The 27418-nt window shown below is 56.3% G+C and overlaps 2 protein-coding genes across 3 annotated transcripts; one reads left to right on the top strand and one right to left on the bottom strand.

Annotated features, from left to right (window-relative positions):
- Positions 1–53: 53 nt before the first annotated feature.
- On the top strand, positions 54–8882 carry PDAP1 (PDGFA associated protein 1). Of its 2 annotated transcripts, none has more exons than XM_074345722.1 (6): positions 54–201; positions 3207–3298; positions 4659–4769; positions 5725–5846; positions 6860–7011; positions 8141–8882. In XM_074345722.1, exons 1-6 carry the CDS (start codon positions 189–191, stop codon positions 8197–8199), a joined length of 549 nt encoding a protein of 182 aa, XP_074201823.1. In that variant the 5' UTR covers positions 54–188; the 3' UTR covers positions 8200–8882. The 2 variants fall into 2 exon arrangements, with proteins under 2 accessions (XP_074201823.1, XP_074201821.1); XM_074345720.1 differs by having other exon boundaries at positions 4656–4769.
- Positions 8883–10008: 1126 nt separating this feature from the next.
- On the bottom strand, positions 10009–22431 carry ARPC1B (actin related protein 2/3 complex subunit 1B). Its single transcript, XM_074345712.1, has 10 exons — positions 22281–22431; positions 15538–15614; positions 14698–14802; positions 14073–14295; positions 13840–13947; positions 12573–12779; positions 12414–12489; positions 11468–11673; positions 10605–10695; positions 10009–10334 (listed from the first exon to the last, which is right to left on the bottom strand). Exons 2-10 carry the CDS (start codon positions 15599–15601, stop codon positions 10296–10298), a joined length of 1119 nt encoding a protein of 372 aa, XP_074201813.1. The 5' UTR covers positions 15602–15614; positions 22281–22431; the 3' UTR covers positions 10009–10295.
- Between the last annotated feature and the right edge of the window lie 4987 nt (positions 22432–27418).

The raw sequence follows: 27418 nt of genomic DNA, 5'->3' as shown, positions 1-27418 counted from the left end.
GCGGTGCGTGGGACAATCCTGTTTGGCGCTCAGGCCTCCCTGAGGTCCCCGGTCTTAGCGGAGACGGCGGCGGCGGCGGCGGCGCGCTTAGAGGAGGAGGGTCTAGCCGGGCGGAAGAAGTCCAGCCCGAGGTGTTTCCGCTTCCGGTGTCAGTTCGAGGCGCCGCCGCCGCAGCCGCCGGAGCCGCGATGCCTAAAGGAGGTGAGGAGCGGGCGCGCGCGGCCCGCGGGCCTCGAGGGACGGCCCGAGTCAGGCGCCCTCTGTCCGCTCAGCTCGCGGGCGTCTCAGAGAACGGCGCAGAGGGAGCATGTCCGCGCCGGCTGAGGACGAGGCCTGGGCCTCGACGCCCAATTGTCCAGCTGGGGAAACTAAGGACTGTAGCGGCCTCGAGCCACTCACTCGGGGGTCTGAGGAGACTCAGAGGCTTTGGGTCCTCGTCGACACTTAAAGCTGATCTGGGCCGCGCTTTTCCTGGCCTGGGGGATCTGGAGTTTCCTCCCATTTTTAGGCTCGCGGGGAACTGAGTCACCGCGTCCTGCGCCTGTGCCGGGCCCGCCTGCTTCGCGCGTGAAACGTGGGCCTTCTGGGGCTCGGGAGGAGGCCTGTCTGCTGCCACCTAATTTGATGCTCTTAAGCCTGGGAGACCTAGCTTTGACTGCCCTATTTGGCAGCGGCTCGATGCGTGCCTTTAAGCCAGTCGTCTAACCTCCCCCTGTCTTAAGTTTTCTCACGTGCAAGTGGGGGTTATGATTATATATACCTCATAATACTGATGCGAGCCTTAAACTAGGTAATCCACGTGGAGGGCTCAGTTCAGTGCGGGACAGTCGCTAAGTGCCCAGTAAACAGTAACTATTGTTATTCGTAAGACTTTGCCAATTCCTTGGCCAAGACGGTAAAGGATCCATGGCTTCCCAGTACATTGTCGACCGTTCTCCGTCCTTTTATCCCTAAGAGTCAATAGTTCTAGACCCACCTATGTCACTGTCTAATCCTGTAGCCTTGAACAAATTATCACTTTTTCCAGTCTGTTTTCCTCATCTGAACACCTGGCTAATAACCCTTAGCTTGGAGAGGTGGGATCGGATTCATAAAATTATAGAGCACGCGACATGCCTGGCTAGCTCCTGGCACAGAACAGATTTTGAATTAATATTGGTAGCTCGTGTCATGTTGATTAAGATGCGTCAGCCCACAGGAAGGTCTGCTTGGAGCCTTTTCAGACCTAAATGACTTCCTGACTCTCTACTCTGAGAGATAACGGGTTTACAGAGCTGAATCCCTTTAAACCTCGCTCTCTACTGATTTATTCTGTGGTAGGAAGAGCCATGTCTCCTCTGTGTTCTCAGTCTCCTGCAGGAGGGTACTAAATGAGCCCTCCTGGCTTCAGAATTCTAAGAGTCCTACTTAATAGATACTTTGAGCCAAGATTGGAGGTTATAATTAGAAAATCCTAACTGTGGATTCTTGTTTAAATGACTTGGCCTTTTGGCTTGTGTAAGCTTTATGGGCAAAAAAAAAAGGTTTACATTTCTTGATTCTGTTCATTTGCTTGAAAAGCAAAAGAAAACATGAAGATGTTTAAAAAAAATGATAAAATTTTCTAGGAGCAAAGGACCAGCTCTTTGTTATATAACTGTGAAGCGTTTTAAAGGCATGGAGAGCTTCTGATAAAAATTACTGTAGACCAAGCCAACATCAGTATCTCACAGCCAAGGATGCTGGATGAGAGCCTATACTGGCAATTTTGAGTTGTTTCTATTAGTTTGAACATTAAGAGAGAACAGGTGTTACGTTTTTTTTTTGATGGCAAACTTGACCTCACACAGTAGGACTTTGATGAACATAGAATGAGACACCCCTGGGAACCTGGGTAGTCATTAAAAATGGGTGGTGTGGTCTGTAGCAGCTCAATTATGGCTCTGCAGCTGCTGTCTAGGAAATCAAGGGAGGCCAGGATCTTTGCTGCAGTCTCTGGAGCCCAGAGCAGCTCTGGCTAATTACAGATTCTCTGTTCTTGATGCAAGACTCACTGGAAGTCAGGTGGGTTGCAGCCTCCAGGAGACGTGGAAGTGGATCAAGGCCACAGCCACCCCAGTGTCCTCTGGGACCAGCTGAAAGGGTGCCTCCCTCCTTTAAAACTGACTGATGACTTTAGTAGGGGTCAGTCTAGTATCTTGGCTCCAGATTGTCAAACTGTAAAACTGATATTCTGTGATGAACTTTAATTGCTAGTCACATTTTTAACTCTTAGACGGTAGTCAAGTTTATTTTCATCTTTAACTTTTTTTGCCAGCTATGTTTCCTACTCCAAGCACAGGAAGGTTTTCTCTTACAGATTTGAAGTGTTCTTTTTCTACCATACCACTTAGGTGAATGTGAAATAGTTTATTATATTCCCTGTAGTAAATCACTGACGTGACCAGTGGCCTTGTTTTCTTTTCCCCACCAGGTCCTATATTAGAAGCGTAACAGTCATAGCAAACCTTTTTGTAGCGCCTATCCAGTGCCGGGTACTGTTCCAGTAGTTTCACACATGTTAACAAATCCATCCTCATGACAGCCCTATGAGGTAGGGACACGGGTGAAGCAACTGAGACTCTGGCAGGTTAAGTACCTGCCCGCAGTCATAGAGCTAGCAAGTGCTAGAGCTGAGATTTGAACCCAAAGGTTGGACTCTGATATGTGCGCTCTTCCCTGCTTTGCTGTGGTCTCAAGTCTCCTTGTGTATGTAATGGGGCCAGCCATGATCGTGCGCAATAGGCTTGGTCAGGGGGATCAGATGAGCCTGTGCCTGAGACAGAACAGTGCAAGTAAAAAGCACTGTAGCTTTGACAGCAGGGACATGAGTGCTGCACATTCTCATCAGTGCATCTAAGTCAGCCTGGTACTTCTCAGGGGCCAGGAGATTTAGCCAGTCTCTCCTTGCGCTGCGCCCTCCCCCAGATCCTCCCCTCAGGTCTTATTTGTGGGAGCCCGCATCCAGCACGCAGTTGGTGCTGCATCAGGTGACCACATGTTGCCTCTTTTGTCCCTTTGAACATGGGAGGGTGGGGAAGCACAGGTCTTGGGTGGTGTTTGGGGAAGGATAGGTGAGGTTCTGCAGCCTCTGATGAGAGCACCTCAAGCTGGATACAGCCTGGGGCTCGGGGTGTTCAGGGTAGCTGCTCCCTTTCCACCTTCCTGAACTGCCGATCCTCGTGCAGGGAGAAAGGGAGGCCACAAAGGCCGGGCAAGGCAGTACACGAGCCCTGAGGAGATCGACGCGCAGCTCCAGGCTGAAAAGCAGAAGGTCAGGGTGAGTACGAGCCTGTCCAGTCCATGCCAGTGACCAAGAGTGGCATTCTGCCTTTTGGAATCCAGAGTGACCAGGCAAGGACCACCCATTCTCAGGAAGAAGCCAGTGCCTGAGGTTGTGGTGGGGGCGGGGCAGTGGTGGACAGCAGGTAGCAGATGGGAATCCCAGAACTACCAATCACGGGGAGGGCCATCCTCGGATCAGTTAGGACTCTCTTCATTCAGCAGCGTTTGCCTTGGTAGGACTCTCGTCTTCGTCCTGGGTTCCTGTGTTTTGGGGGCTCTCCCTCCCCCAGGCTCTGCCCATCACGCCTTGGGCTCTCAGCCGCGCTACTGGTGTGCTCCAGCCATGCAGGACGGCTGCCAACCCCAGTGTGACGTGATGCCCTGCCTTCCCACGCCCCCAGCGGGCAAAGCGCCGTGCATTCCTCCAGACCTTGCTCAACATCTCCTCTTCTGTGACTCTCACTGATGCTACCCACCCTTCCCCCTCCAGTCTAAGCTTAAGAGGTCCCTCTACTCTGGTCCCACAGCGTTTTTTCCAGCCAACTGTCAGGAAACAGAATGTTTCCATCGTTGGTGTCCACGTCCCAACCACACCATTAGGTCCTCACCGGGATAAGAGCCAAAGGGAGCGCAGTCAGGCTGGATGAGTGGCACAGCTGTGAAGTGCTTGGGAGAAAAAAGCCGCATCTAACTGGGCCGGGGGAGGGGGGTGAGAAGCTGGCGACTGAGCAGGACCTTGGAGAGTGTGTGGGTAAGTGTTAAGCGGGGGAGTGTGTGGTTTTTGTAAGGAATGTTTTTGGTTGGGAGGCAAGAAAGGCGGAGGGAAGTGGCATGCCAGGGTGTTGTCACGGGAAGCTGGTGCAGCAGGGCGTCTGTGTGGGCAGGCTGGAGTGGCTGGCCTGCCACTGACCGTGGGAGTGGAAGGCAGGGGAGGTCTTGCCCAGGGAAATGAGTACAGTTTGGCAGCTGCACGTGGCAGCAGGGGGAGCAGGAGAGGAGCTGAGCTGGACTGTGGTTTCCAGCCCCGCAGCCAAGTCCTTCGGACCCTGGGAGACTGAGCAGCTCATCCAGGCTCTCTGAGGTACCTGGGCTGGGAAGAAGAGCAGGGCCTTTTATGGCCGTATGAGGGTTTGCTGGACTGGGAATGACTTCTAGGCTGTGGAGCCAAGTGGACAGGCTGCCTTTGACCCAGGGTCCCCCCCTGGGGCCAGCATCGCAGAGTAGGACTGTTATCATACTTGGTTGCAGCCTTCTGGGGGCTTAACTTCTCAAGGTCCACGGTCTGGGGGCGAGGTCATAGTCTTGGGGGCTTGTTTCACGTTTCTGATTCCACAGATTGTTCATTTCTGAAGCAGGAAGAAGAGGAACAAGGAGAAGAAGGTGGAGATGGGGCTGCAGGTGACCCCAAAAAGGAGAAGAAATCCTTAGATTCAGATGAGAGTGAGGATGAAGAAGATGATTACCAGGTACTGGGTCTTACAGGGGCTTGGGACATAGACTCACCCATTCAACAAGCACCAGTTGTGTAGTGGTCCCAGTGGTACATGCAGAGTCCTTGCTTTTAAGGGTTTACATTATAATGGGGAGTTTTGAGTTCTGTTTTAGACAAGTTTAGGTTGTGATGTCAGGTACCCAAGTGGACGTGTATACACACAGCCGGCTGGGTATAGGTGTCTGAAGCTGCACACAGTGGTTAGATTAACTGGCGTTTGGAAGCCATCTGTCTGGTCTCTTAAAGAGAAATGCTGGGATTGACAGGGCCTGAAACTCTGACCAAACCTGCTACATGGAGAATTTGTGCTCTCATTTCTTCCTCAGCTTCCCCAGGGCAGGTCGGAGGTGTGAGCTCCACGTTCTGGTGCCAGCTCCCCACACCTGTAGACTGGGTGGCTCATTCCCAAGTCACATTTCCCTCCCATTACCTGGATGGCTGGGGACTGGCATCCTTGGCCTGCCTTGCTCTGGGGATCCAGCATTGCTTGTTGTAGTCAAGCATGAAATTCCTTGGGAAGCTGCTTTTGGAGGCTGAGTCAAAGTGAGGGAGTAACCCTCTAGGCTGAGAGCTTGTGAGTTGGGCTTGGGTTCACATCTCATTTCCTGTCTACTTCCCGGTGGCCTCAGGCATGTTATTCTACCCTGTGCCTCCCTTCAGCCACCTCTGAAGCTGGGATAACATCCTTGCCTGCTGGGACTGGGCACGGGTGGGGCTCAGTTCACACGCACTTACTCCCCTTGCACCTCCCAGGCTGATGCAGACACTCCTGCGTGCTGTTCCCACCGGAAGGCTTGGGCCGAGCGTCGCGTTGGACTCGGGGTGGAGCAGGAGTTTGTCCTGGTCCATGCGGGTTATTGGGAGAAGGTGGGTGTGGCCCCTGGGCCCTGCAGGACCGGACTTCAACACAACTTCTCATCCTATCTTAGCAAAAGCGCAAAGGTGTAGAAGGGCTCATCGACATTGAGAACCCCAACCGGGTGGCACAGACAACCAAAAAAGTCACACAGCTGGACCTGGACGGACCCAAGGAGCTTTCAAGGAGAGAAAGGTAGCCTGTGCTGCTGGGCCTCGTGACGGGCAGGGTCTGACCTGCAGAGGGCTGAGGCATCAGCTCCTCTGCCCTCGTTTCCTGGGCTCTGGGGTCCCCAGTGGCTAGGTGGGGGCTCCAGCTATGGTGTTTATTTCTGTTTCATCTCCTTCCCCCAAAGGCCCTATAGAAGCTTCTTAAAAAAACAAACAAAACAAAAAACATCTTTTCCCCCAGCAGAAACATAGCAGGGAAGATAGAACAGCGGATTCAGATCTGAGTGTTGCACTTGAAGGAAATAATATATGGATGGTTACTCTACAGTCCTTTTCTCCGAGACACCCCCACTCCAGGGACACTTCCCTTATCCAGCCTGATCTGACCATTCTTGGCCTGCCTCCATCCCTCATGTCATGGCCATAGGATCGGGAGAGGACTAGGGGCTCTTGCCGTCCAGAGCAGTGCAGGGAGGTCTCCTGGCTACCCCAGTCCTCTCTGAGTCCCAGGTGAAAATGGAGCTGCTGACAGCTCCCCTGTACGCTGTAGGAGGATTGTGGCCGAATCCTAAAGTGTCCTGTACAGGCCTGTCTTTGACAAGTCGTTCCCTGACTTTTCATGGCCACCAGGTGACATCGGGCCTTACAGGAGGTTGAAGGCTCTTAGGGAGAGCCACTGTGGTTTCTCTCCTAACTGGGCTGCTAGATTTAAATCCACCTTGCTGTGTTGACCATGACAGCTGAGGGGTTTCAGAAAACCCCATGGAGGGGAAGGTCCACTGGCTTGGGATGTGGTTGGAGGCTGCTAAGGACTCTTCCCCCTCAAGCAGCTTCCTTCTCACCAGTGAAACCAAGTGAGGTTGCAGAGCCGACGGCCTCTGCTTGTCTGGTGAGTGTCCATCGGGAGGGGCAGGTGGAACCAGGGCCCCCTCCCCAGCTTGGGCCTGGGCTTGAGTGGCCTTTATTCTGGCTTCCACGTCCAGTTTGGCTGATAATGTTGGGAAGGATATCCCCTGTGACACCATTTTATCCAAACAGAGAAGAAATCGAAAAGCAGAAAGCAAAAGAGCGTTACATGAAAATGCACTTAGCGGGGAAGACCGAGCAGGCCAAGGCCGACCTTGCGCGACTGGCGATCATCCGGAGGCAGCGGGAGGAGGCCGCCCGGAAGAAGGAAGAGGAGAGGAAAGGTGAGTCTGGAGCCTCTGGTGTGGGGGCCAACTCTGGTTTTGGACAAGCTACCAAGCCCTGCACTTAAGCATCCTTGCTGCAAAATGGGCGGGGTCACGGTGTTCAGTAGAGGCCCCTGCTGTGTGTGTGCGCACCTGGGCCTGCCTTTCTCAGAGTCAGATGGAGGTGGGTGTTCCTGCCAGCACCTCCCAGGATGCTGGGAGAGCCCGGCAGCAGTGGAGCCAGATGTGGGTTTGAATCTCAGCAGAGCACCGTCCACAGCATCTGAGGGAGGCCTCAGGATGCACCTGCCTTCGATGCTAGAAGGTTCCACTATGGTCTGGGGTGCCCTGAGTAGCCAGGAGAGCTGCCTGGGGTTACCACTGTATGCCTGAGGGGCTGGGGAGTTTATTGTGGGCGTGGGCTTGATTTTTATGGTGCAGACCCCGATGAAATCTGGCCCAGGGTCCCTCTTCCCCATGCCCTCCCCTCCAGGGGGGCCGAAGGCCGTAGGGTTTCTTCCAGGCCAGATTGGCTGTGGGGAGTCAATCTGGTCTAAAGGAGCATTTGCCTCGTGACCTTCTGGCCTCATGCACTCCTTTCTCCACTCAGTGTTGGAGAGTCGGGGGTGTGGGGGGCATGAGTCTGTGGGGATCTTGCTGTCCTGACTTCTAGGCCTGGAAATGGGAAATCAGTTGCCCCAGGGCATTGTCCCCACACGAGACATAGTTATCTCAGCTCCCCACTAAGTAGCTCTTGTTCACAAACCCCAAAGCAGGAAAGGACCTCATGTGTAACTATTTGAATGTTGCTGCTGATTGCAGACTTCAGAACCCACAAGGAGAGGTTAGAATTACAGGGTTCTGCCTGGGGGTGGGGTAGGAATGGTGTCCGTTTGCCCAGTGGAGTGCACGTTGGTGGGCCTCTGTGGAGGGGACAGCCACCCAGACTTGACGAGAATGTCTGGACACGGGCCAGCGGGAGGGCGTCAGGCTGGGCCCTTCTCCTCAGGTCTCTGCCTCATCTGCCAGCTGAGCCAGTTGCACAAAAAGTTTTCTGAGGCCTTTGGATGTTTGGTTCTGCTATTCTGGGATGGGCAGGGAGGGCTGTTTCGGTTTGGTAGTGACTCCTTCCCTTCCTGCTTCTCAGCAAAAGATGATGCAACTTTGTCAGGAAAACGAATGCAGTCGCTCTCCCTGAATAAGTAGCATGGCCTGTGGGAGGAGATGCCAGGGACCGGGCCATGCTGCCAGGACCTCTGCCGTGTCTCGCCCACCCTGTGCCCCGGCGCCGCTGCATCCGCCCCTCATGGCGAGGAGCCCCCCACGGCCTGGGACTTCTTCATCTTGGCACGGAAATCGTTTGGGGGGATGGTGGGTGGGGGGCTGGGGGAGGGGGCAGCTGCTATCTTTGAGACAGAAAGATGCAGGGCAGCATTTCATATGTAACCATTTGAATGTTTTGGCTGTTTTTAGAATTCAGAACCCTTGTCGGGGGCGCTGGGAGGTGGGGTAAGAGGAGCTTCGTTTGTCCAGTAGGTTGTGCGGCCAGGGAGGTCAAGCCCCCGCAGCTGCTGACAGGTTTGCGACAGCCAGCTCTCCCCCCCCCCCCCCCCGGCTGTGTTGCCTGGGTGCTCGCTTGGAGGGGCTGTCGTCTGGGAGCCCGGGTTCCTGAGGGTCATGGCTCCTCCCTGGCCAGTCCCCTCTGGCTGAGACCTCCTCTCTGCCCTTTCCACCCCTTCCCCCACCCCCTACTCTGGCCAGGCCCCGGGCCCATTCTTAACCCTGCCCGTGGATCATTTCAAGAAACCTGTTTACTCTGTAGCACCCAGGCCAAACAGGCTCCACAAACCCAACTTGTATATTTGGCAGATTAAACGACATTATCGTAATCCTGGTTCTGTGATCCGTCTCTGGGCCCCCATGCCTGGGCTGCCTTCACCCAGCAGGGCATGGTGTCACTCTCAGGCAGGCCCATTCCACAGGATTCAGGTAACACTGATCCGGGTACAGGCACCAGACCCTGGACCTCTGGACTGGGAGAGATTTCAGGATACAGAAGCCAGTCCCCTTCCTTTTAACCAAGTAGGGACCTCAGGCCAGAGCAGCCAGGGACCTGTCCACTGCACACAGCAGGCAGTTGGCAGCACCAGGCCTCCCTGGCCTGTCCTCTAGGCGCCCCCTGGTGGTGACAGCCTCAGGATTTCGGTGCTGGACGCTTCCCAACACCCAACATGACTGCCAGGCATTCATTACCTCCTTCATGGTGTGGGTGGCAGTGGGGAAACTGAGGCTTAGCACAATCATGTGGGCTGCCTGCAGACTCAACCACAGTGCAGGCCCTACTTGTGCACCACTCCGGGAGGGGCGCTCCGCCTCCTAAACTGCAGTGTCCTGAGGTGACTGGGCACTGGGCAGGGCGGTGGTAAAGAATCAACACTGTGTGGCCTGCACTGTCTCCTAAGGACTTAGAACTTGTCTCCTGATTTAAAGGAGAAGCTCTCCGGAGGGACAGGCCCTAGAACAGGGGGGAAAAGTTCGGATTCTAGGTACAGTTTGTCCTGCAGCTGTGATGATGGTTCACAATTAGGAGAGCCACTGATGTAACTCATTACCTACTTAAACTAAAAGAGAAAAACCATGATTATAGGAACAGCTGAAAAGCATGTGATTAAGCAAAAATACCTTCTGAGTAAAATAGGAACAGGGGGAAAAAATCCTAAAAAATGATGAGCAATTATTAAAAACCAACTGCAAACATCAGATGGAGAAATAGTAAGTTTCCATTAAGGCCCAGAACCTGCCTGGAATGGACAACCACCTGTTTAGGAATCTGACTGCTGAGTGAGTGACAGGAAAGACACCTGGTCCTGGCGTCGCCCAGGCTGGCCCCCGGTGGGTAAGGAACCTTTTAGGGGAAGACCCTTGGGTTTAGGATCAATTTTGCCAGCAAACAAAAATAAGCTATCAACGCTTTGCCCAAACTACCGTCTCCTTCCAGACACACAGGCCAACATGTCTACAGCTGCATTTTTATTACCTCCACATTCTGAAGCGATTCATGACCAGCAGAGTGCTTTGGGGACTTTTTTTTTTTTTTTAACAATAATGAAAGCATTTCCTTAAGAAAAAGGCAATTGTTCTTCAATAGGTAAGAAAAGCCCCCCACCCCTCCCCTCTCCCCTCCTGAGGGAGCAGCCCCCGTGGGGACCTGAACTGGTATCCTAGAAACATTCAGCAAAGCGACCCTTAGCCTCCCTGACCCCTCCCTCAGCAGATGGGATGAGGGCCAGACTCCTCACAGGTCATTTGATCTTAAGGTCCTTCAAGGCTGACTCCAAGCTCTGGAAGGGCACAAGCAGAACAGACGGGCTGGCTCTCAGCTGTCCCTCAGGGGCCTGGCCCACACTTGCCCCCGCCCCAGCCTTGCCCAGGACAGAGAACCTGGTCTTTGGGGTCAGACAGACCTGGGTTTGAATCCCTGCCTTAAAGGTGCCCGGGGGCTGCCCTCCTCCCCTACCTCATCCTAATGACGTGCTCTGCTGGAGGCATCCAGCAAGGACAGGGTGGTGGGGGAGGGGCCCTGTGGGGAGCTGGGGTGGGGCCAGCCTCACCTTTACGTCCCAGATGCTCATGCCACCGTCCATGCCTGTAGTGCAGAACTGTGAGCACTTGGCCTTACCCCCGCTGAGCACTGAGATCTGGCTGCAGAGAGGATGAGGGCTTTACAGATCCCAGCCTGTGCCCATGCTGGGCTCCAGCCCACCCTGTCCTCCAGGAGCTCCCCAACTTCTGGGGGAGCCCTCTGTAGTAAGACATGCAGCCTGGGTATGTGTGTCCAGCAAGGAGAGCCCGGGAGGCAGGCTGTGACAGGTAACACAGGATGGGGCTCGTGCAGTACTGTGCAAGGTGCACAGCACAAAAGGGGACACACAGGCTGGGCAGGGCCTGGAGGACACGTGTCTGGAGTGACAGCAGCACAGCAGGGTGAGGAAAAGCAGCAAAAGACGGGGCTGGGAAGACTTGGAAGCTGGACAGAGGGGCCCAGTCTGAGGACACTGGACCAGGCAGCCACAGGATTTACCCAGCCCAGTCCTGCCACACTTCTTCCTCTGACTGGCCGTGGGGTGGGCACCGGGGGCTCGCAGGATTTGGGAGGTCCCTCGCTCTGGACCCTCAGAGAGGCTGCTGCGAGACCCTCAGTTCCGCCCTTGCCCGCCAGGTTCTAGCACTAGACCCGCTTCGGCTCTGGCCCTGTCCGTGAAGACCGCAGCCCCCACCCCTACGACGGCCCCACATGGCCGCCTTGTCCTAAAAATGCAGTGAGGCTGCTGCTCTGCCCCGACCTGATGCTATTTTTGCGCAGCCTAAAGAAACTGACCAGCTTCTGAAGACAGGGCCCCACCCAGACGCTGGGAGGTGTGGGTGGAGCCCACCCTCCAGGCCCCACCCACCCCGCCCCTCGGCCAGCGCTCACCTGACGCTGTTCTTGTGCAGCGAGTCCAGGCCCGCGCCCGCCGCCGCGCTGCCCTCCGAGCTCGCCTTCTTGTCGAGGTTCTGGAAGCGCTCACGGGCCGTCAGGCCGCGCTGCGAGCTTTGCTTGGGCACGTCCAGCCGCCCACCGAAGCTCAGCGTCCCCGCGGCGCCGTCATAGGTAAATAGCACTGGGAAGCAGTCATGGCCCTGCGGCAGGTGGGGTGCATTTGGGTGCACTGGAGTGCCAGCCTGGAGCAGGCACAGCACCCCCATCTTCCGCATAGGGAAACCGAGGCCGAAGGGGAGGCGCGCTGATGGGCATCTGGCCAAGAATTTAGTGGCTCTGGACTTTGGTAGAGCTACTGGGAAACCGATGCCAGCCAGGGGACAGCCCACAGCTGGACGTTGCTCTAGGCTGAGCATGCCGGATCCCCCTCAGGGACCCCATGAGGTTTGCTGAGGCCCGAAAAGAGACTCGACAGTCAGGTGCGCAGGAGGAGGGCGGGAGAGTGGTGCTCTGCCGGACGCAGGGCCAGACTGCACCCTCCTTACCAGTACCGGTTCTCTGAATGAGGTGTGGCCCTGCCATTTCCACTGGCCGGTAAAACGTAAGCAGAAACGTTAGGGTCCAGGGCACGTTCCCATCTCCCCCCTGACTCTGTGCAGTGGGGGAGTATGTTGGAGACCAAGCCTCCATCTGCACCAAGCAGAGCCCCCGTCACAGCACCCCCGCTGGACACTCAAAGTGAGCAAGAAATAAACCTTTACTGTGTGAAGCCCCTGCAGCTGAGGGTTTTGTAACTGCAGCGTAACCCAACTTATTCTGACCAACAGAGATGGATGGGTGGGAGGGAGGGGGACAAGGAGAGAGCTGCCTGGGCACCTTGGGGCTCCCTGGGAGGAAGACTGCTGACACTGGCCACTGCTCCCCTCCCCTCCCTCCTTACCGCTGCCACCAGGCTGTTCTCCGTGATGAAGGTGAGGGCCAGCAGCGGCAGTGTTTCCGAGGCCAGCGTCGCAACACTGCGTGAAAGAGGGACATCAGCCACCCTGGGCCTGCCTGCTCGGTGCCATGGTTGCCCCGTACCTGGGTGGCCTGTACTCACGCCATCTTCTTGTCGGCATCAGCCAGGCACACGGTGCTGTCGTGGCTGACCCAGGCCACACGGCTACCGCTGGCTGAAAAGCAGACGCCGTGCACCCAGCCACAGCTGCTGCTGGACTCGAACATCAGCTCCCCGAAGGGCATCTTGGAGCCCCACGGGGTGGGCGCTGGCCGCTCCTCCACCTCCTTGATGTAGGCTGAGAAGATCCTGCCGGGGAGGCAAAAAATGGAGGTGACTGAGGGGCTTGGGACAGGCCCAACAAAGGACTCCCTCTCCCAAACGGGCCTGGTGAAGCCAGAGCCGGCTTTTCATGACCAGCATCTTCACACTCTGACAAGTCTGGGCCTTGGTGCCCACTTTGTGCAATGGAGTAGGGCCAGAAGGTCTCCCAGCTAGGAGTCCTGAGGGCTCCTGGGGTCCTCAGGGCCCTCACCAGATGACTGACCATCCATGGCTGACACGGCCCCCAGGGGGTGTCCTGGTCCCCCTCATGCTGGCCATTGCACTCCACACCAGCCCCTAGGATGCCCCTCCTCCCTCCTGCGCTGCACCTTGAACCAACCCTGTCCCGACTCCTGTCAACTCTCCTGCACACCACTCTCACACAGTAACCCAGACAGCCAGGGGTCACCTGATAGATCAGGGTGGGAACAAACCAGCTCCCCACCCACCAATGAGCCTCATCAGAATGTCATCCTCTCTGTGCCTGGGGCCTCTAGTGCCTGGTGGGGCCTCATTTCCCAAGGGAGATTCAGAAACCCAGGCCATCTGCCTGGAGCTGGGAGCTGGAGACCTTGGGAGACTTGGGGTGCTGGGCCCAGAAGTGACAAGCAGCCAATGGCAACTGGAGACTCTGTGTTTCAGGCCTTGAGATACTGAAGCAGGGCTTGTTCCAGCCTATCAGTCATTTACACCTCAGTGTGAAAAAGTACACCCACTCATTTTCCTCCAGACAGAAGCCAGGAAGCTGAAGGGGTAGGAGGTTCTAATGAGGCAGGACAGGAGGGCCGCAGAAAGAAAGCTTGCTGACATGAAGAGGTGTTAGGGGCAAGTCCTGTGAAGACTCCCCAGAGGCTGGAGACAGGACCCAGGATGACCCTTCAAGGAACAAAACCTCACAAGGTTGACTGAGGCCTCTGGTCACCCTGCTGGCAGCAGAACTGGTCTGGAAGGCGGGATGTGGGGCACCCATGACAGGGCTCCCCTCCACCCGCCCTCCAGTCCTTGTTCCTTGTTCCTGTGTTGATGTCAGAGCCACCCCCCTCACCGGCACTTGAAGTCGCAGGAGCCAGCGGCCAGGAGCACGTTGTTGGGGTGCCAGTCCAGGCTGAGGACGGTGGAGCGGATGGGCTTCTTGATGTGCTTGCACACCCACCTGGGCGGAGGGACAGAGGGACTGTCACCCTGTCCAGTGCTTTCTGGGACCTTCTAGTCCCAGTACCTGTTGGTCTGCAGCCCTGGGGTCCTTCCAGCCCACTCGGGTTCTGCCCAGGCACCCACCAGTCATTTTCCTGCTCAAAATAGCAGATGGAGATGACGCGGGAGCCACTGCCCACAGCGAACTTGTTCTCCTGGGGGGCCCAGCGCACACAGCGGGCGGCGCGGTTGATGCGCAGGATGACGAGTGTGGGCTTCCACGTGCGGCCCTTCAGCGTCCACACGTAGGCGTTGCGGTCTGTGCCGCAGGTCACGATGCGGTTACTCTCGGGGGCCCAGTCGATGCCTGTAGGGTGGGGAGGAGCCACTAGGCTGCAGTTACTCATACAGAGGTGGCCCTACAGTGTCCACACAGGAGGGGCTGAGAGGCCACAATCCGGATGAGAGCTACTCCTGGGGGTGCAGCTAGAGCTCACTGGGGGTGTTACAGCTCTCCCCCTACCATCAAGCATAAAAGAAATGGGTAATGCTGAGCTGCTGGATCAAGCCTTTCCTAAAGCCTGCAAACTCTGAGTTTTTCAGTAACATGAACCAAGGTAATCCCTTTATAACTTAAGCCACTTTGAATCAGAGCTGTGTTACTTGCAGCCCGAACTGTCCTAACAGTGAGTAGGTGGATGGCCCTGGCCAGCCCTGCTCCGCCCCCCCACCTCCTTTCAGGAGGGTGACTGCAGCCAGCCAGGCCTACCTGTCACCTGCCCGTTGTGCTCCTTGAGCTCATGCACCTGGACCCACTTGTTCCCGCTCTTCTCGTAGATGTGCACCTCATGGTTGTTGGGGCAGATGGCGATTTCTGCAGGGAGACGGGCTGGCGTGGGCAGTGTGCACCCAGGCTCCCCACTCTTCCCGCCACTCCCCCTACCTGGACCACCCTCACAGGCTCTCCTCCTCTGCTTCGGGGGGTGCCCCCAAGGCCCTGCTGGACCCCCTTGTGTCATCTCCCCAGGAGCCAACCTCCACCTGCAGCCATCGCCCCCTGTGCCCCTGAACTAGTCTTGTGGCCTCTGGGAGCTCTCCCCTCCCCCGCTGCTGCCCTGCTCCGCAGCTCCAGCCCCAGCCTCATTACTGCTCCTGAGAGCACCAGGCTCTCCCTCCTCTGGGCCTCTGCATCTGCCCTGGCCCCCTCGGCTGGACCCCTCACCTCCTCTGGGTCTCCATGCAAATGCCACCCCACCCCAGCAAAGGCCTTCCCTCGCCATCTTTTCTAAACCAGTGCCTCTGCCTCCATCGCTTTCCCCTCATTCTGTGTGTCTCTCCAGAGCTCATTACGCTGCCCACCACCACAGGTGACATTTCCTGTCCCTAAGCCCTCTCCCGGCCTTTGAGCCTGAGCGCAGGCCCTGCTGTCGTGCCCACCTGGGTCCGGGCACCCACAGCAGGGCCTGGCGTGATGACCTGCACTCTGGCCTCCACTCCCTATGCCCGCTTGCCTGGGTGCTCCTACTCAGGTCCCCTCCCTCCTAAGCACTCAGGACCAGGGGTGGAGCCAGGGGACAGCCTCTCGTGTCATGGTGGGGGAGGCACTCACGGGTGCGGTCCTTGTTCCAGGCGTGGCAGCTGATGGGCTCCACCAGGAAGCTGTGATAGGCCATGGCCGCTCCGCTCCTGTGCCCAAGATGGGGAGGGAACCCAGGTCAGCCCCGCCCGGCCCCACTGGCCAGCCGGCCTTGCCGGACAGCAGCAGCGGCCACCCTGGCCTCCCAATTCTGGCCTCAATTCTGGCCTGGTGCCTTGTTTCCCTCCTGGGGCCTCAGTCTCCCCTCCTAAAATGGCAGCTCTCATGGGAGGTCTCAGAGGCTCCAAGAACTAAACAAAGGGTGGGGTGGGGAGTTGGGGGAATGGGTGTCGGTGAAACCACTACAGCGAGTCAGGTGTGCTGGGACCCTGTCCCAGACAGGCCTTCACTCATCATCCGTGCCTCAGTTTCCTTATAGGTGAAGGCCCACCTACCAACCACCCCACCAACAGCCCAGAAGGATGGGGTAAGGGTGAAATGAAACAAATTCAGAACCCGAGAGTGGTGCCCAGCATGCATGTGCTGGCCCTCCCCAACCCCAGCTCAGCCCCAGCACATCCCTCGCCTCCTCCCCGGCCACTGACCTTCAGAGGAGCCCCCTAGGCCCGAGGTGGGGCAGGTGCACACCCAAGGCCCATCACGGGCAGCCTCCCTCTCACTCTCACCCCTCCTCACCCAGCTCTGCTCACTTCGGCCCCGCAGCCCTGGACTGGCTCCTCCCAGCAACTGCCCTCTCAGGCCACCCACTTTCTCACTGGCTGTTGTTCTTTGTGCTAAACTTGTAGCCCACAGCCAGTCTCCATGCCTGGAGCGTGCCGGGCCTCCTGGCCTTTGCACATGCTGTTCCTGCTGCAGGGAAGGCCAAGCCTGATGTGCCTTCGAGGCCAATTCTGTCCACATTTCACAGTGGCATGTTATTCTCTCTGAGCCATCAAATACCTCTCCCCCCCCCCGCCCCGTTCTATTCAGCAAAGTCCTACTCCGTAAAGACCCAAAGTGAACACCACTTCCTCAAACCCATTCTCTCCCCACCCCACCCTCCCCAGCCCCCACCATGACTCAGCTTCCCAGAGTCACAGGGACCCAGGGTTGGAGCCCTGCAGCACTGCTCACCAGCTGTGACCCTGGGCATGTTACTCACCCTCTCTGAACTTCATTTTTGCTGCATCTGCAAAATGGGAATAAGAATCCTGCCCCCAAAGGTGTAGAGGGTGAAGTAAGATGATATACTACGCCTGGCACGTAGTAGGTGTTCATGAAATGTCAGCTCTTGGTCCCTAATGGACGTGATGACACCCAGCATGCTTGACCCGTTAGGAGTGGGCCTCCCAGCCAGACCAGGGGCCGGTCCTGGGGCACACGAGCCTCAGGTCTTCACCCTGGCTGTTCCCTCCGCTTTTGGAGCTCTGGCATGGCTCCAGAGGCTGGCATGGCTCCAGCCCTCACCAATGCCATTCACGCCTGCCTGTGTCTGGCCCACCTTCTGAACCAGGCAGCCGTGGGCCCCACCCAGCACTCCCCTCCCTTGTCCCTGTTTATTTTCTCCACAGATGATCAGTATCGCACATACACTGTGCACACTTATTCTGCCCGTTTTTCTCTCCCCCTGATTTTTGACTATCTTGTTCACGTTTCTATCCCCAGGGCCTAAATGCTGGTCACACAGTAGGTGCTCAGTAAATATTTGATGACACAATTGTTCATGACCATTAGTGCCCAGGAGGGTAAGCTGTTTTTAAAAATGTAAACCAAAAAAAAAAAAAAAAAAAAAAAAGCCATGCAGCATTTCCTGGGTGCTCCTCTCCCACCAGCTCTGAGCACTCTTGTGTTCTCTATGGGAACGCTCAGGGGTCACAGCACCACAGATGTGGAGGCTGAGGGTCAGCAGGGGGAAGCCACCTGCCCAGAGTCACACGGCTCCCAGGGACAGGGGGCGGTCACCAGGAACTCGGCTGCCTCCCCCACCAGACTGGCAGGCTTGCATCTGGTGGACGGACCCCAGGAAGGCTGCTCCTCAGCCCGGGGCCTGAGCCCTGCCTGCCTGGAAGCTGGTGTTCAGGCCGGGGTCACCCACACAGCTGCCAGGGGCCCTGGGGTCTTTCTCTGGTGGTCTCTACCAAGGCCCCTCTGGGAGGAACAGCATGGGTCCAGGCCCAGGCTCCAGGGCCCGGCTGCAGTGTGGCCCATTCATTGTACAGCGGGGACTCCGGGACTCACAACCCATCTGCCCCAGGTTGCACCACAGAACCCACCGGGCCTGGCTTCCTGCCCCCCAGCCAGCCATGTGGTGAGCCCTGTCCGGCCTGCCCACCTCCTGCTCAGCCCAGACGCAAACCACCTGCTTTAATTTACAGCAGGAAGTCCTGGACAGTTCCTAAAGCTGCCCGGTCATGTGCGCACACACATGCATGTCCAGGGCAGGGACTGCATCTGGTCCCCCGGGCCCAGAGCACGGCACCAAGTAGGGACCTCGGGCCACATCTGCCGAGAAGGAGAAAGTGGACACACGTACTCACGTGCGGCCTTGTACACACACAAGCACACTATTTTTCCCAGCTGCACATGTGTGCTCGGCCTTGCACATACAGGCACACCACTCCCCCGGCAGCTGCCTCCCAGCCTCTCTCTCCTTACAAGGCCTCTTTGTGTAAAGCAGAGGCCCCGGAAATGGCACCTCAGAGCCCTGGGCCCAGGGCAGCAGGCCCGATGGGGCTTCCCCGAGCGCTTCCGGGACATCTGGGCTGGGCAGAGGGTCACCCATGTCCACAGATGACAAGACTCGGGACTGGCAGCACCAGGCCTGTCTATCCTGCTGTGCTGATCTGCCCACCCCCATCTCCCAAGGTCACCAAGGGTGGGGAGAGCATGCCAAGGCCAGAAGCCCACTTCCCAATGCCAGCCAGGTTCTTCTTGGCCCCTAGGCTCCAGGGTAGGCCAACCACCCCCACCCCGTCCTTCAGCCTAAGTAGCCCAGAAGGAAGGAGCCCTACAGTTGCCACCCAAAGGATCCCTGGACCCTAGACTTGGCCAGGAGCAGAATCCAACTTCCCAACTCCAACTGTCACAGACTCGCTATGTGGCCAGGAATCTCTGCTCCTCACAGGGTCTTGGTGAATAAGTGTTCAGATGTGTGGGCTGGGCTGTAAAAGCCCATCTAGTGATGTTCCTGAGTTCCAGGCTGTGAAGATGGAGAGGTTGGGTCTGCTGAGGACAGCAGCCCCACACTGGAGAGGGAAGAGTTGTTAAAGATGGCCACAGCACAGTGGGACAGGTAGGGAGGGAGGTTCAGACCACATCTATCAGCCAATCACACTTTAGTATAAATTCAGACAGAAGTACTCCCTAGTCTACTGACTGACCAACACCTTAAAGGGAGGAGGGGGGATGGGTGAAAGGAGTGGGAGAGAGGAAGATGTGTTTCCCCTTTTTTATAACTTTTTCATAACTTCTGCAAAGCAATTGAAACCAGCAGAGCCTCAGTTCTGACTTCCCACCCCCACAAGTTACAAATGAGGAAGTGGGAGCCCAGAGAGGGGTGTGGCTTCTGCAGCCACTGCAGCCTCAGGTTCTAAACTCCTGGCTCAGGGATCATTCCGTGGGACAGACTCAGGGAAGCAGCCTTCACACCAGGCCACCTTGTCACAGGAGCTATGACTTAATAATTCCCAGGACAACCTCCGCCCTACTAAAGGCAGGAAGGGTAGCTAGGGGTGCCCAACACTGCCAGCCAGCCACCCCGCTGAGTAAATTACAACCAGGGCTGCCCTGCCCAAGTGTGCCGCCAGTGCAGTACCTACTCCCCCCACCCCCACCGTGCCGCCTTCCCACCAGCCTGGAGCCAGGATCTCTGTGCTCCCAGGAGCACTTCCCTTGTGGCCGGCACTGGGTGCTCAGGCTGAATAGACGGGGCATCACCCAGGGCTGGGGGTGCGAGGGCACAGAGAGCACGATGGCCGGGAGGGGCCTTGGGTTTCCAAAGTGGGGCATGGGTCTCCATGCAGGGGGTGCCATGCACCGGGGATGGGGATCAGAGAATCTCTTTTGTTCACAGAGGTATCCCCAGGGCCAATTAGAGTGCCTGGCACATAGTAGGCGCTCAGTGTTTCTTTTTTTTTTCTCTTAAAAATTTTTTTTTAATTTTATTTTTTTACTTATTTCTTTGGGAGGAGGTAATTAGGTCTTTTGATTTTTTTTAAATTATACTTTTTAATGGAGGTACTGGGGATCGAACCCAGGACCTCATGCATGCTAAGCATGCACCCTACCACTGAGCTATACACTCCCCAATAAATATTTCTTGAATGTGGTTGAATGAATGAATCACATCCTTCTTTTTTTCCTTCACATTTTGGAGGTGGTCTATAAGGAATATAGCGAATTATTTCAGTGGCACATGTCAACTGTTTGTAAATATTTATTGGGGAGTATATGCTCAAGTTTTTTCCTGATGGGGTTAATGAGCAGAAAAGCATGGAAATCTTCCATCTAAAGGGTCCTCTCTGAGGATTCAGGGGAACTACAGCTCCCTTCCAAAGCAAAACAAGCCAGGCAAAGCTAAGGGTCTCAGGCCTGGTGTCCCTTCCTCACAGGCTGGCTTCAAATTCTAACTCTTTTTTACTGGTTTGGTGCCCTCAACCAATGTTCCTCTCACATCTCTATCCAGAAAAGTCTGGGGCTGGACGAGGCATCGTCTGTACGTTCTTTCTTGCTTTCAGAGAAGCTCTGCCAGCCAAGCCTTCTTTGACTCCAGAGGTTTGGCTGTGTTTGAGGCTAAACCATGCAGGAGCTGCCTGGAGCGAGGATCTCTGCTCTATAGGCACTCAGGGAAGTCCCCACCCAGCTCAGGCGCCTGAGGGAGCTGCTAGCAAGCCATTTTGCACACGTGCTAAGCTGTTACTCAACTTCCTGTTGTGTGCGGAACAGCCCTTGTCACCCCAAACAGACCAGCCAACCCCTTCCCCCCAGCTCTGCTCCTGAGGCCTTACAAACCAGGCAAAGTCAAGTTAAGAAACTTGAGAAGACTCACAAGGCACCATAAAGCACCAGCTAAAATAATCCAAGCAAAACAAAACCCCAAAACATAAAACTCAGTGCTGGCAGGACTATGGAGAAATTCTCATTTGTTGCCAGTGTGCTCAGCCTTCCGGAAGAGATTTATCACATTGGTGATAACATTCAACCCAACCAACTGGGTGGGAACAAACAATAGAATAACATGAACAGGAACTTAACAAATTGTTAACACTCTTTGGTGGCATAAACTCAATTTGTTGCTAATAAAGCAGCCGCCAACATTTTTTTTAAGAAAACATGTTCAAAATAACCCCCTTTATAATGATGACGGGGTAGAAAAATGCAGGTGACTACAAATATGTTAAGAGAAGTAGATCTCATCCCAACATGTTAACATCACTATGTCGCTTACATACAAACAGCGCATGTAATTAATTCACTTACTTGGCATCTATAAATGCTCAGAATTTGTCCAGGACTTTGACATACATTCTCTTTTACCTCCTAAAACAAGCCTAAGTAAGAAGTTTTCTGGTATTTGTTTTAACCTTTGTTTTGTACAGGAGGAAACAGACAAAAACCAAGCTTTGCTCAAAGTCACCCAGCTCCTAAACGGCACAGCCTGGGATTCTGACCCCAAATCTCAGAGGTTAGGTTCACCTGGACACTTTGATAAATGTTGGCAGGCCTTACAATAGCAGCAAGGCCGGTAACTGAACATTTATCGTGTGTGCGCCTGGCACATTGCCAAATGTCTTACACACATGATCACATCTAAGCCTAGCAACTTGAAAGTTTCCCATTTTCCAGAGAAGCAAAGTTGAGGCCCCTAGATGCCTTGCTAAGGTCAGTGGCCAGTGAAGGAAAGAGCTGGCCCTCTTCCCAGCGTCTTGTCCCCCTTCCCAGCGTCTTGTCCCCGAGACCTCACCGGCCTTGGGTTCTCTTAACCACTGGGTAGCACTGCCCGCCAGATTGGAGGAGCCTGGGAACAGCCTGGCATAACCTCCGCGTCCGCACTAGGCTACCGCCCGAGGCTTCATGCCAGTTATTACTATATCACGGTCCCGGCCCTGCCCCGGCCCTGGCCGCTGTCCCCGCGCCGCCGGCGAGGGAGGGGCCGTTCGGATCACTCCGGTCCAGCGCCCGAGACCTCAGAGGGCGCGTCCCCAACCCCGGCCAACCCCTCCCAGGACCCGACCCCTCGGGTCTGGCTCCGGGGGCCAGAGGCGGGCTGGTGGAGGGGGCGGTGGCCGGGAGGGAGGGAGGGAGGGGCGAGGCGGGCGGGGGCGCCAGCTCATTTCCCGGCAGGAGCAACCCGGAAGGCTGGAGGATGGAGGGGAAGTGACCTGGGCGTGGGGCCCTCGCGGCCCTAAATAACGGGGGACACCGACGGCAGGGCAGAGTTGGGGGTGCGGAGGGAGAGGGTAGGCCGGGAGAAGAGGCAGGGGAGGGGGAGGCGGACGCGCAGGCCTGGGCGCCCCGAGGGCGCAGAGTGCGGGGATCGTCGTGCTTCCCTGGCCGGGAGGAGGGTGCCCGCACACGGTGCCCCGCGCGTCCGCTCACCTCCAGGCGAGCCCCTCGTGCCCTTTCTCATCCCCGAGTTCCCTTCGCCCCCACATCTCCTCGGGGGATCCCCACCGTGTTCTCCCCACCTGCACGCGCCTCCTCCCCGCGCCCTTTCTCATCCCCGCGCCCCTCCACCACGACTCCCCACCTCACGGCCGCCCCCTGCGCCCCCTCACCTCGGGGCGCCGCGGCCGCGGACTCTGGGCAGTCGACGCGCCGAACCGGCTCTGGGCCCCGCGCTGCGCGGCCACTTCCTCGTGGGCGGGGGGCGGGGCCTCCCGGCTCAGCCCCGCGGTGACGGGGCGGGGCCTGGGCGTCCGGGAGTGCCCAGGTTCCGCCCACCCCCCGGGTTAGGGCTGCCGGACGCGGGGCATCCAGGCGCTCGCCCCTCGCCCCCTTGCGTACTGGGAAACTGAGGCTCGGATCGGGGCGCCCTGACTGGGCTGGAACCAGAGCGGGGCAGCGCGCACGGCCGCCCACTACCGCGGGGACCCTCGGGCCCCAGCCTCGCGGGAACCACACCTTCGTTCGCGAGTTGATGCCCACTGGGCGCCAGAGTGCGGGTGTGGGCAGTAAGGCGTAGCCCCGGCAGCTGGCCCGCCACCGGTGTCCTCACTCCGAAACGGGCTCTGACCCCGGCTGGTCCAGCACCTTCTCGGTGCCAACTTCCTGCCCCTCTTTCCACCGCAGGCCGCTTCTCGCCTTTAAGTTACGCGGCGGCCTTGCAGCCGCCTGAATCTGGGTCTTGGGCCAGGTGGTCCCGAGGGGTCTTTCCATCCCTGCCCCCTGCCCCATCCATGGAGATGTGGCCAGGTGGCCCGGCAGATGGAGGTGACCCTCTCATGCGTCAGGCCCCTTACCGCAGGATTCAGCTCATCTGGTCCGCCAGGCACTAAGTACATCAGGGGAGGAGTGTGGGGTCTTCACCAGTCTCAGGAGGTCCGGAGCCAGGCACCCACGCTGTCAGGTTTCTGGGCTTTGACACATGCTGTTCTTTCTGCCTGGAACACCTGTCCCACCCTGTCCGCACCTGGCCAACTTTTTTACCCTGCAGGACATGAATGAGTGTCCCTGAGGTCACTTTGACCCCAACCCCCACCTCAACAGGATCTGTGCTCACCAGCCCCAGATCCTATTACACAATTCCACCCCCCGGGATGGTTGGGAGGATTAAATGTGTCCAAGGGTGAGGAGCATTTTGAGGTGAGCACACAGTGTTCAGTAAACTTCAGCTTTGATTAGTAAGACCCTGAGCCTTGCTGGCTCTGAGGAGACACTGAGGGGCTGTTACCAACCCCCCCACCCTCGAGCCCCATCCAGCCTGGGCAGATCCAAGGGATGGCTTTAGTCAGGAAAAAGTTTCAGACGGCCTCTACTGGCAGCCTCCTTCCCATGGGGACAAGCACAGTTTGGTGACCCGTGTTCCTGGCTACTGTTTACCCTCCCCAGCTTTGTAGATGCCTAGGGAGTGACCCTGGGTGGGACTGATCCCCACCTCTGATGGTGGCCCCTGAGTGCTCTAACCCAGTCAGCTCGTGGTTCCCCCACCCCCCACCCTACCCCTACCCAGTCCTGGACTTGTGACCTAAGATGGTCTGGTCAGAGAAAGCCCAGGACTTCTGATGAAGATGGAGGGGAAAGCAGTGCCTTCTGGGTGACATGTGTGATTCCCAGTACGAAAGTGGAAGAGCCACAGGGAAGCCAGATGACACAGGGGAGTGTGACAGAGGGAAGCCCAGGAAACGACCAGAGCAGAGCCCTGGTCAGCCTCTGGCTGACGGCCTGAGCCCAACCTGCCTGCGGGGGTTTTGGATATGTGAGCCAAGGAATCTAATTTTTAAACTGGTTTGAGTTGTTTTTCTGTTACTTATCACAAAAGCATCCTAACAAGTATGCACACCTGAGGACTCCCTTTTCCTCCTTGTGAAACTGAGCTGATTTGATGAAAAGAAGACTCAAGCTTAGTGCAAGCAGAAACCAAGTTTGCATTATTCAGCCTGGGGCCTAGAGCCATGCCTGGCGTGGAGGAGGAGCTCAGTATGTATCTGCTGAATGAAAGAAGAAGGAAGGAACACGTCAGGTGAGAAACCTGAGCCCAGCTCTGGCTCTGCCCGGTAACCTGGAGTGTAACTTCAGGCAGGTCACTCTCCTTGCAGCGCCTGGGTTCCTGCCTCTGTAGACTAACATTTCACAGGCCTGCAGTCATTGTGGGAAGACCCAATGGATGGGAAGCACACTGCAGACTGGGAAGCCATGGGGGTGTTATTTGAAATGGCTCCCTTGGGGGACAATTTTCTAAGCCTTAAGTGGAATGAGTCCTTGGGTGGGGAGACCCTGGGGGTGGAGGAACTTCATCTGGAATTCTCCGAACAACTCAGGGAGCTGTTTCTTCCTGGCATGTACCTCCCCCGTGCAGCCCTGGGATGAAGATACTACACTGTCCCTTCTTTTCTGCCTTCTCAGGATTCCCAGGAAGGCAGCCACATTCCCAGGCTGACTCTTCAGGGCTGACTGACTTGGGGAGGGCTGGCAGCTGGGGGCTGGTGCAGTGTCTCAGGACCCTTGAGGTCCTTTCTGGCTTTCTGCTCCTTCCTCCTCACTGCACTGGCCTTCCTGCCTCCTGGTCACAAGATGGCAGCCACGCTCCAGGCATAGGGACTTCAGAATGGGCAGGCGGGTCAAAGCAGTGGGACACTAGGGAGGAAAACCTTCCCCAGAGGTGCCCAGCATCATCTCCTGCTGTATCGGCCTGCGCCTGGCCCCAAATGGGGTCTCTCCCCGATATCAAAGACTTGCCACCCAATGCCTGTCACACCCACTTCCAAGGCACAGGACTCAACTGGGAAATTTGGTCTATGAGGAAACCCCACAGGCAGCGCCAGACGGGTCCCCTCCCCTTGGTACCAATGACATCCCCCTGCTCCTGGGCGCAGTGACAGAACTGGGCTAGGCTTCTCCTCATCTTGCCCCCGCCCAGCAGAGAGTGGGTATCGCTGGGGCTCTGGGGAGACCACCCTGGGTCCAACGGAGGCTGTCACTCCCTCTCTGGACTTGAGTCTTGTCATCTCCAAAATGCAGCAACAACTGTCCCAACCGCACAGGGTGGCTGTGAGGAGTTAGTGCCCACCCGCCGGCGCTTCCTGCCGGGTTGTCTCCCCACATCCTTCCTCAGCAACCCGTCTCAGGGGACAGGCTCCACCTTAGTGGCTTTCAGACTTTTTGATCACGACCCACAGCGCTCATGTTGTGTCCTCTCCACGCCCCCACGTGGATCTGACACAGAAGTGTCATAAAGTGGTACTTACTCCGCACACTGCAGAATGTGGTTTTCTCCCCAAGTGCCAGCGAGGATTTTACAACTGACGAAGGGGCTCTGGGCCTCAGTTTGAAAAACTCTGCTCTAGACCCTACTTCCTTCTGTTTTCGGAATTGATCCAGTGGAGTAGTTTCCTGTGGGAGCAACTTACCACAAACTGGGTGGCTTCAGATAACACAAGTGTCCTCCCTGATGGTCTGGAGGTCAGAAGTCCGCAGCTGGTCTCGGTGGGCTCAGCTGGTGGTGGCAGGGTGCTGTTCCTCGTGGAAGCTCCAGGGGAGAACCAGGTTCCTTTTTCCAGCTCTAAGAGGCGACCCGAGTTCCTGGGCCTCCTCACACTCTGACCTGTGTTCTATCATCACCTACCTGCCTCCCTCATGTAAGGACCCTGTGATGACACTGGGCCCACCTGGATAATCTAGGATACTCTCCCCAATCTCAAGATCCATTTTTTTTTTAAGGGGAGTAGGTAATAAGGTTTATTTATTATTTTAATGGACGCACTGAGGATTGAACCTAGAGCCTTGTATAAAGCCAACCACGTGCTCTGCCACTGAGCTCTGCCCTTCCCCCCAATCTCAAGATCTTGAACTTAATCCCACTGACAAAGTTCACAGGGTCTGGGGATTGGATATGAACATGTTTGTGGGGCCTGTGATCTACCTACCACACCTAGTACTTCAATTACACACACACAACTCCAACTACGTAGCTTTGTAACAATTTAGACACTGATGTGCACTGTTCAGGGTGGCTTTAGTCCCTCAGCTCCATCGCAGGCACCTGAGGGTACGAGGCCGTCCCATCACTGCTTCATCAGGCACACATGAGAACGAAAACCCTTGTGTGACCGTTGGGCCAAGCTGTATGGTCGTGACTGAGCAATTAATCTGGGTTCTGAGACTCACCTGTTTTCTCAGCATAACATTCTGGGAAGAGCCTGCAGACTCCTTGGTACACCACTCCCACCCTGCCCCACTGTTACTAAGGGTCTCTGGGGCCGACTGCAGGGCATTGTCAAGCCTGAAAGCAAACCTTGGCTGAGTGACAGAATTTACTAACCCTCTATTACCCCCATTTTTTACAAGTGAAGAGACTGAGGCTCAGAGATGTTAACTATACTGCTGAAGATCACACAACTGGGCAGAATGTAACCTGACACCAAAACCTCCGATCCAAGGGCTTTGGCCAGCGTGTCCTGCAATAGTCAGGGGTCACCCAGAACCCTCCAAATTGGTCACTGGACGGAGGCCTGGTCTGAGCCTCACAGGCAGGGCGGGGAGAGAAGGGCCCTCCCACGGTGAGACCGCAGCGCTGTGGTGCAGCACCGCAGGGCTTTGGCTGCCCGGATGGGGAGGGGCCAGCTTCCGTGGGTGTGAGTTGACCCAAGTTAAAAAAAGAAAAAAGATGACTCTGTGCCTAAGTTCTTGGAGGCCAAGTTAGTACATTGTTTCTTTCATGGAATACATTGTTTCTCTAAAATCCTCTGGGCTTACTCCCCAAACCATGTGACTTCATGAAACTGCACAGAAATCTGCAGCTAATTCCTGTTTCTTGGCCTGCTTTTGTCTGTCCTGGCTCTGTGACCACCGCCTTGCCGATGCACTGGTACAAACACATGTACACAGAAGAGCTCCTGCCACTGGGGGTCCAGAAAGGATGCTGTAGCAAACTGGGAAGAGGCCAGGGGTCAGCAAGAAGGTGAAGTTCCTCTTTTGAGAACACCATGATGTTCCCTGAGAAGCGCTGTTACACCTGAAACTAGAGCTGTGTCCGGACCCCTGCTCTCCCGGACCTGAGAGACCCAGAATAAGGCCACCCTCCAGGCTGCTCTGTACTCACTTTCCTGGCAACTTACCTATATTTGCACCTCTCAAGAGTCTCTGCTTTGCAATGTCAAAGTTCATGTCCAATTATGATGAAGATAACTTAGTTTGGGTCCAATAATCTTTAAACCAAAAAGGCTGTGCCTTTTCTCCCCCCGCACCCTCCCCTGCA

The sequence above is a fragment of the Camelus bactrianus genome, chromosome 18, assembly GCF_048773025.1.
Source record: "Camelus bactrianus isolate YW-2024 breed Bactrian camel chromosome 18, ASM4877302v1, whole genome shotgun sequence".
In the NCBI taxonomy this organism is placed as follows: Eukaryota; Metazoa; Chordata; class Mammalia; order Artiodactyla; family Camelidae; genus Camelus; species Camelus bactrianus.
This window is presented reverse-complemented; position numbering and strand designations above follow the sequence as displayed.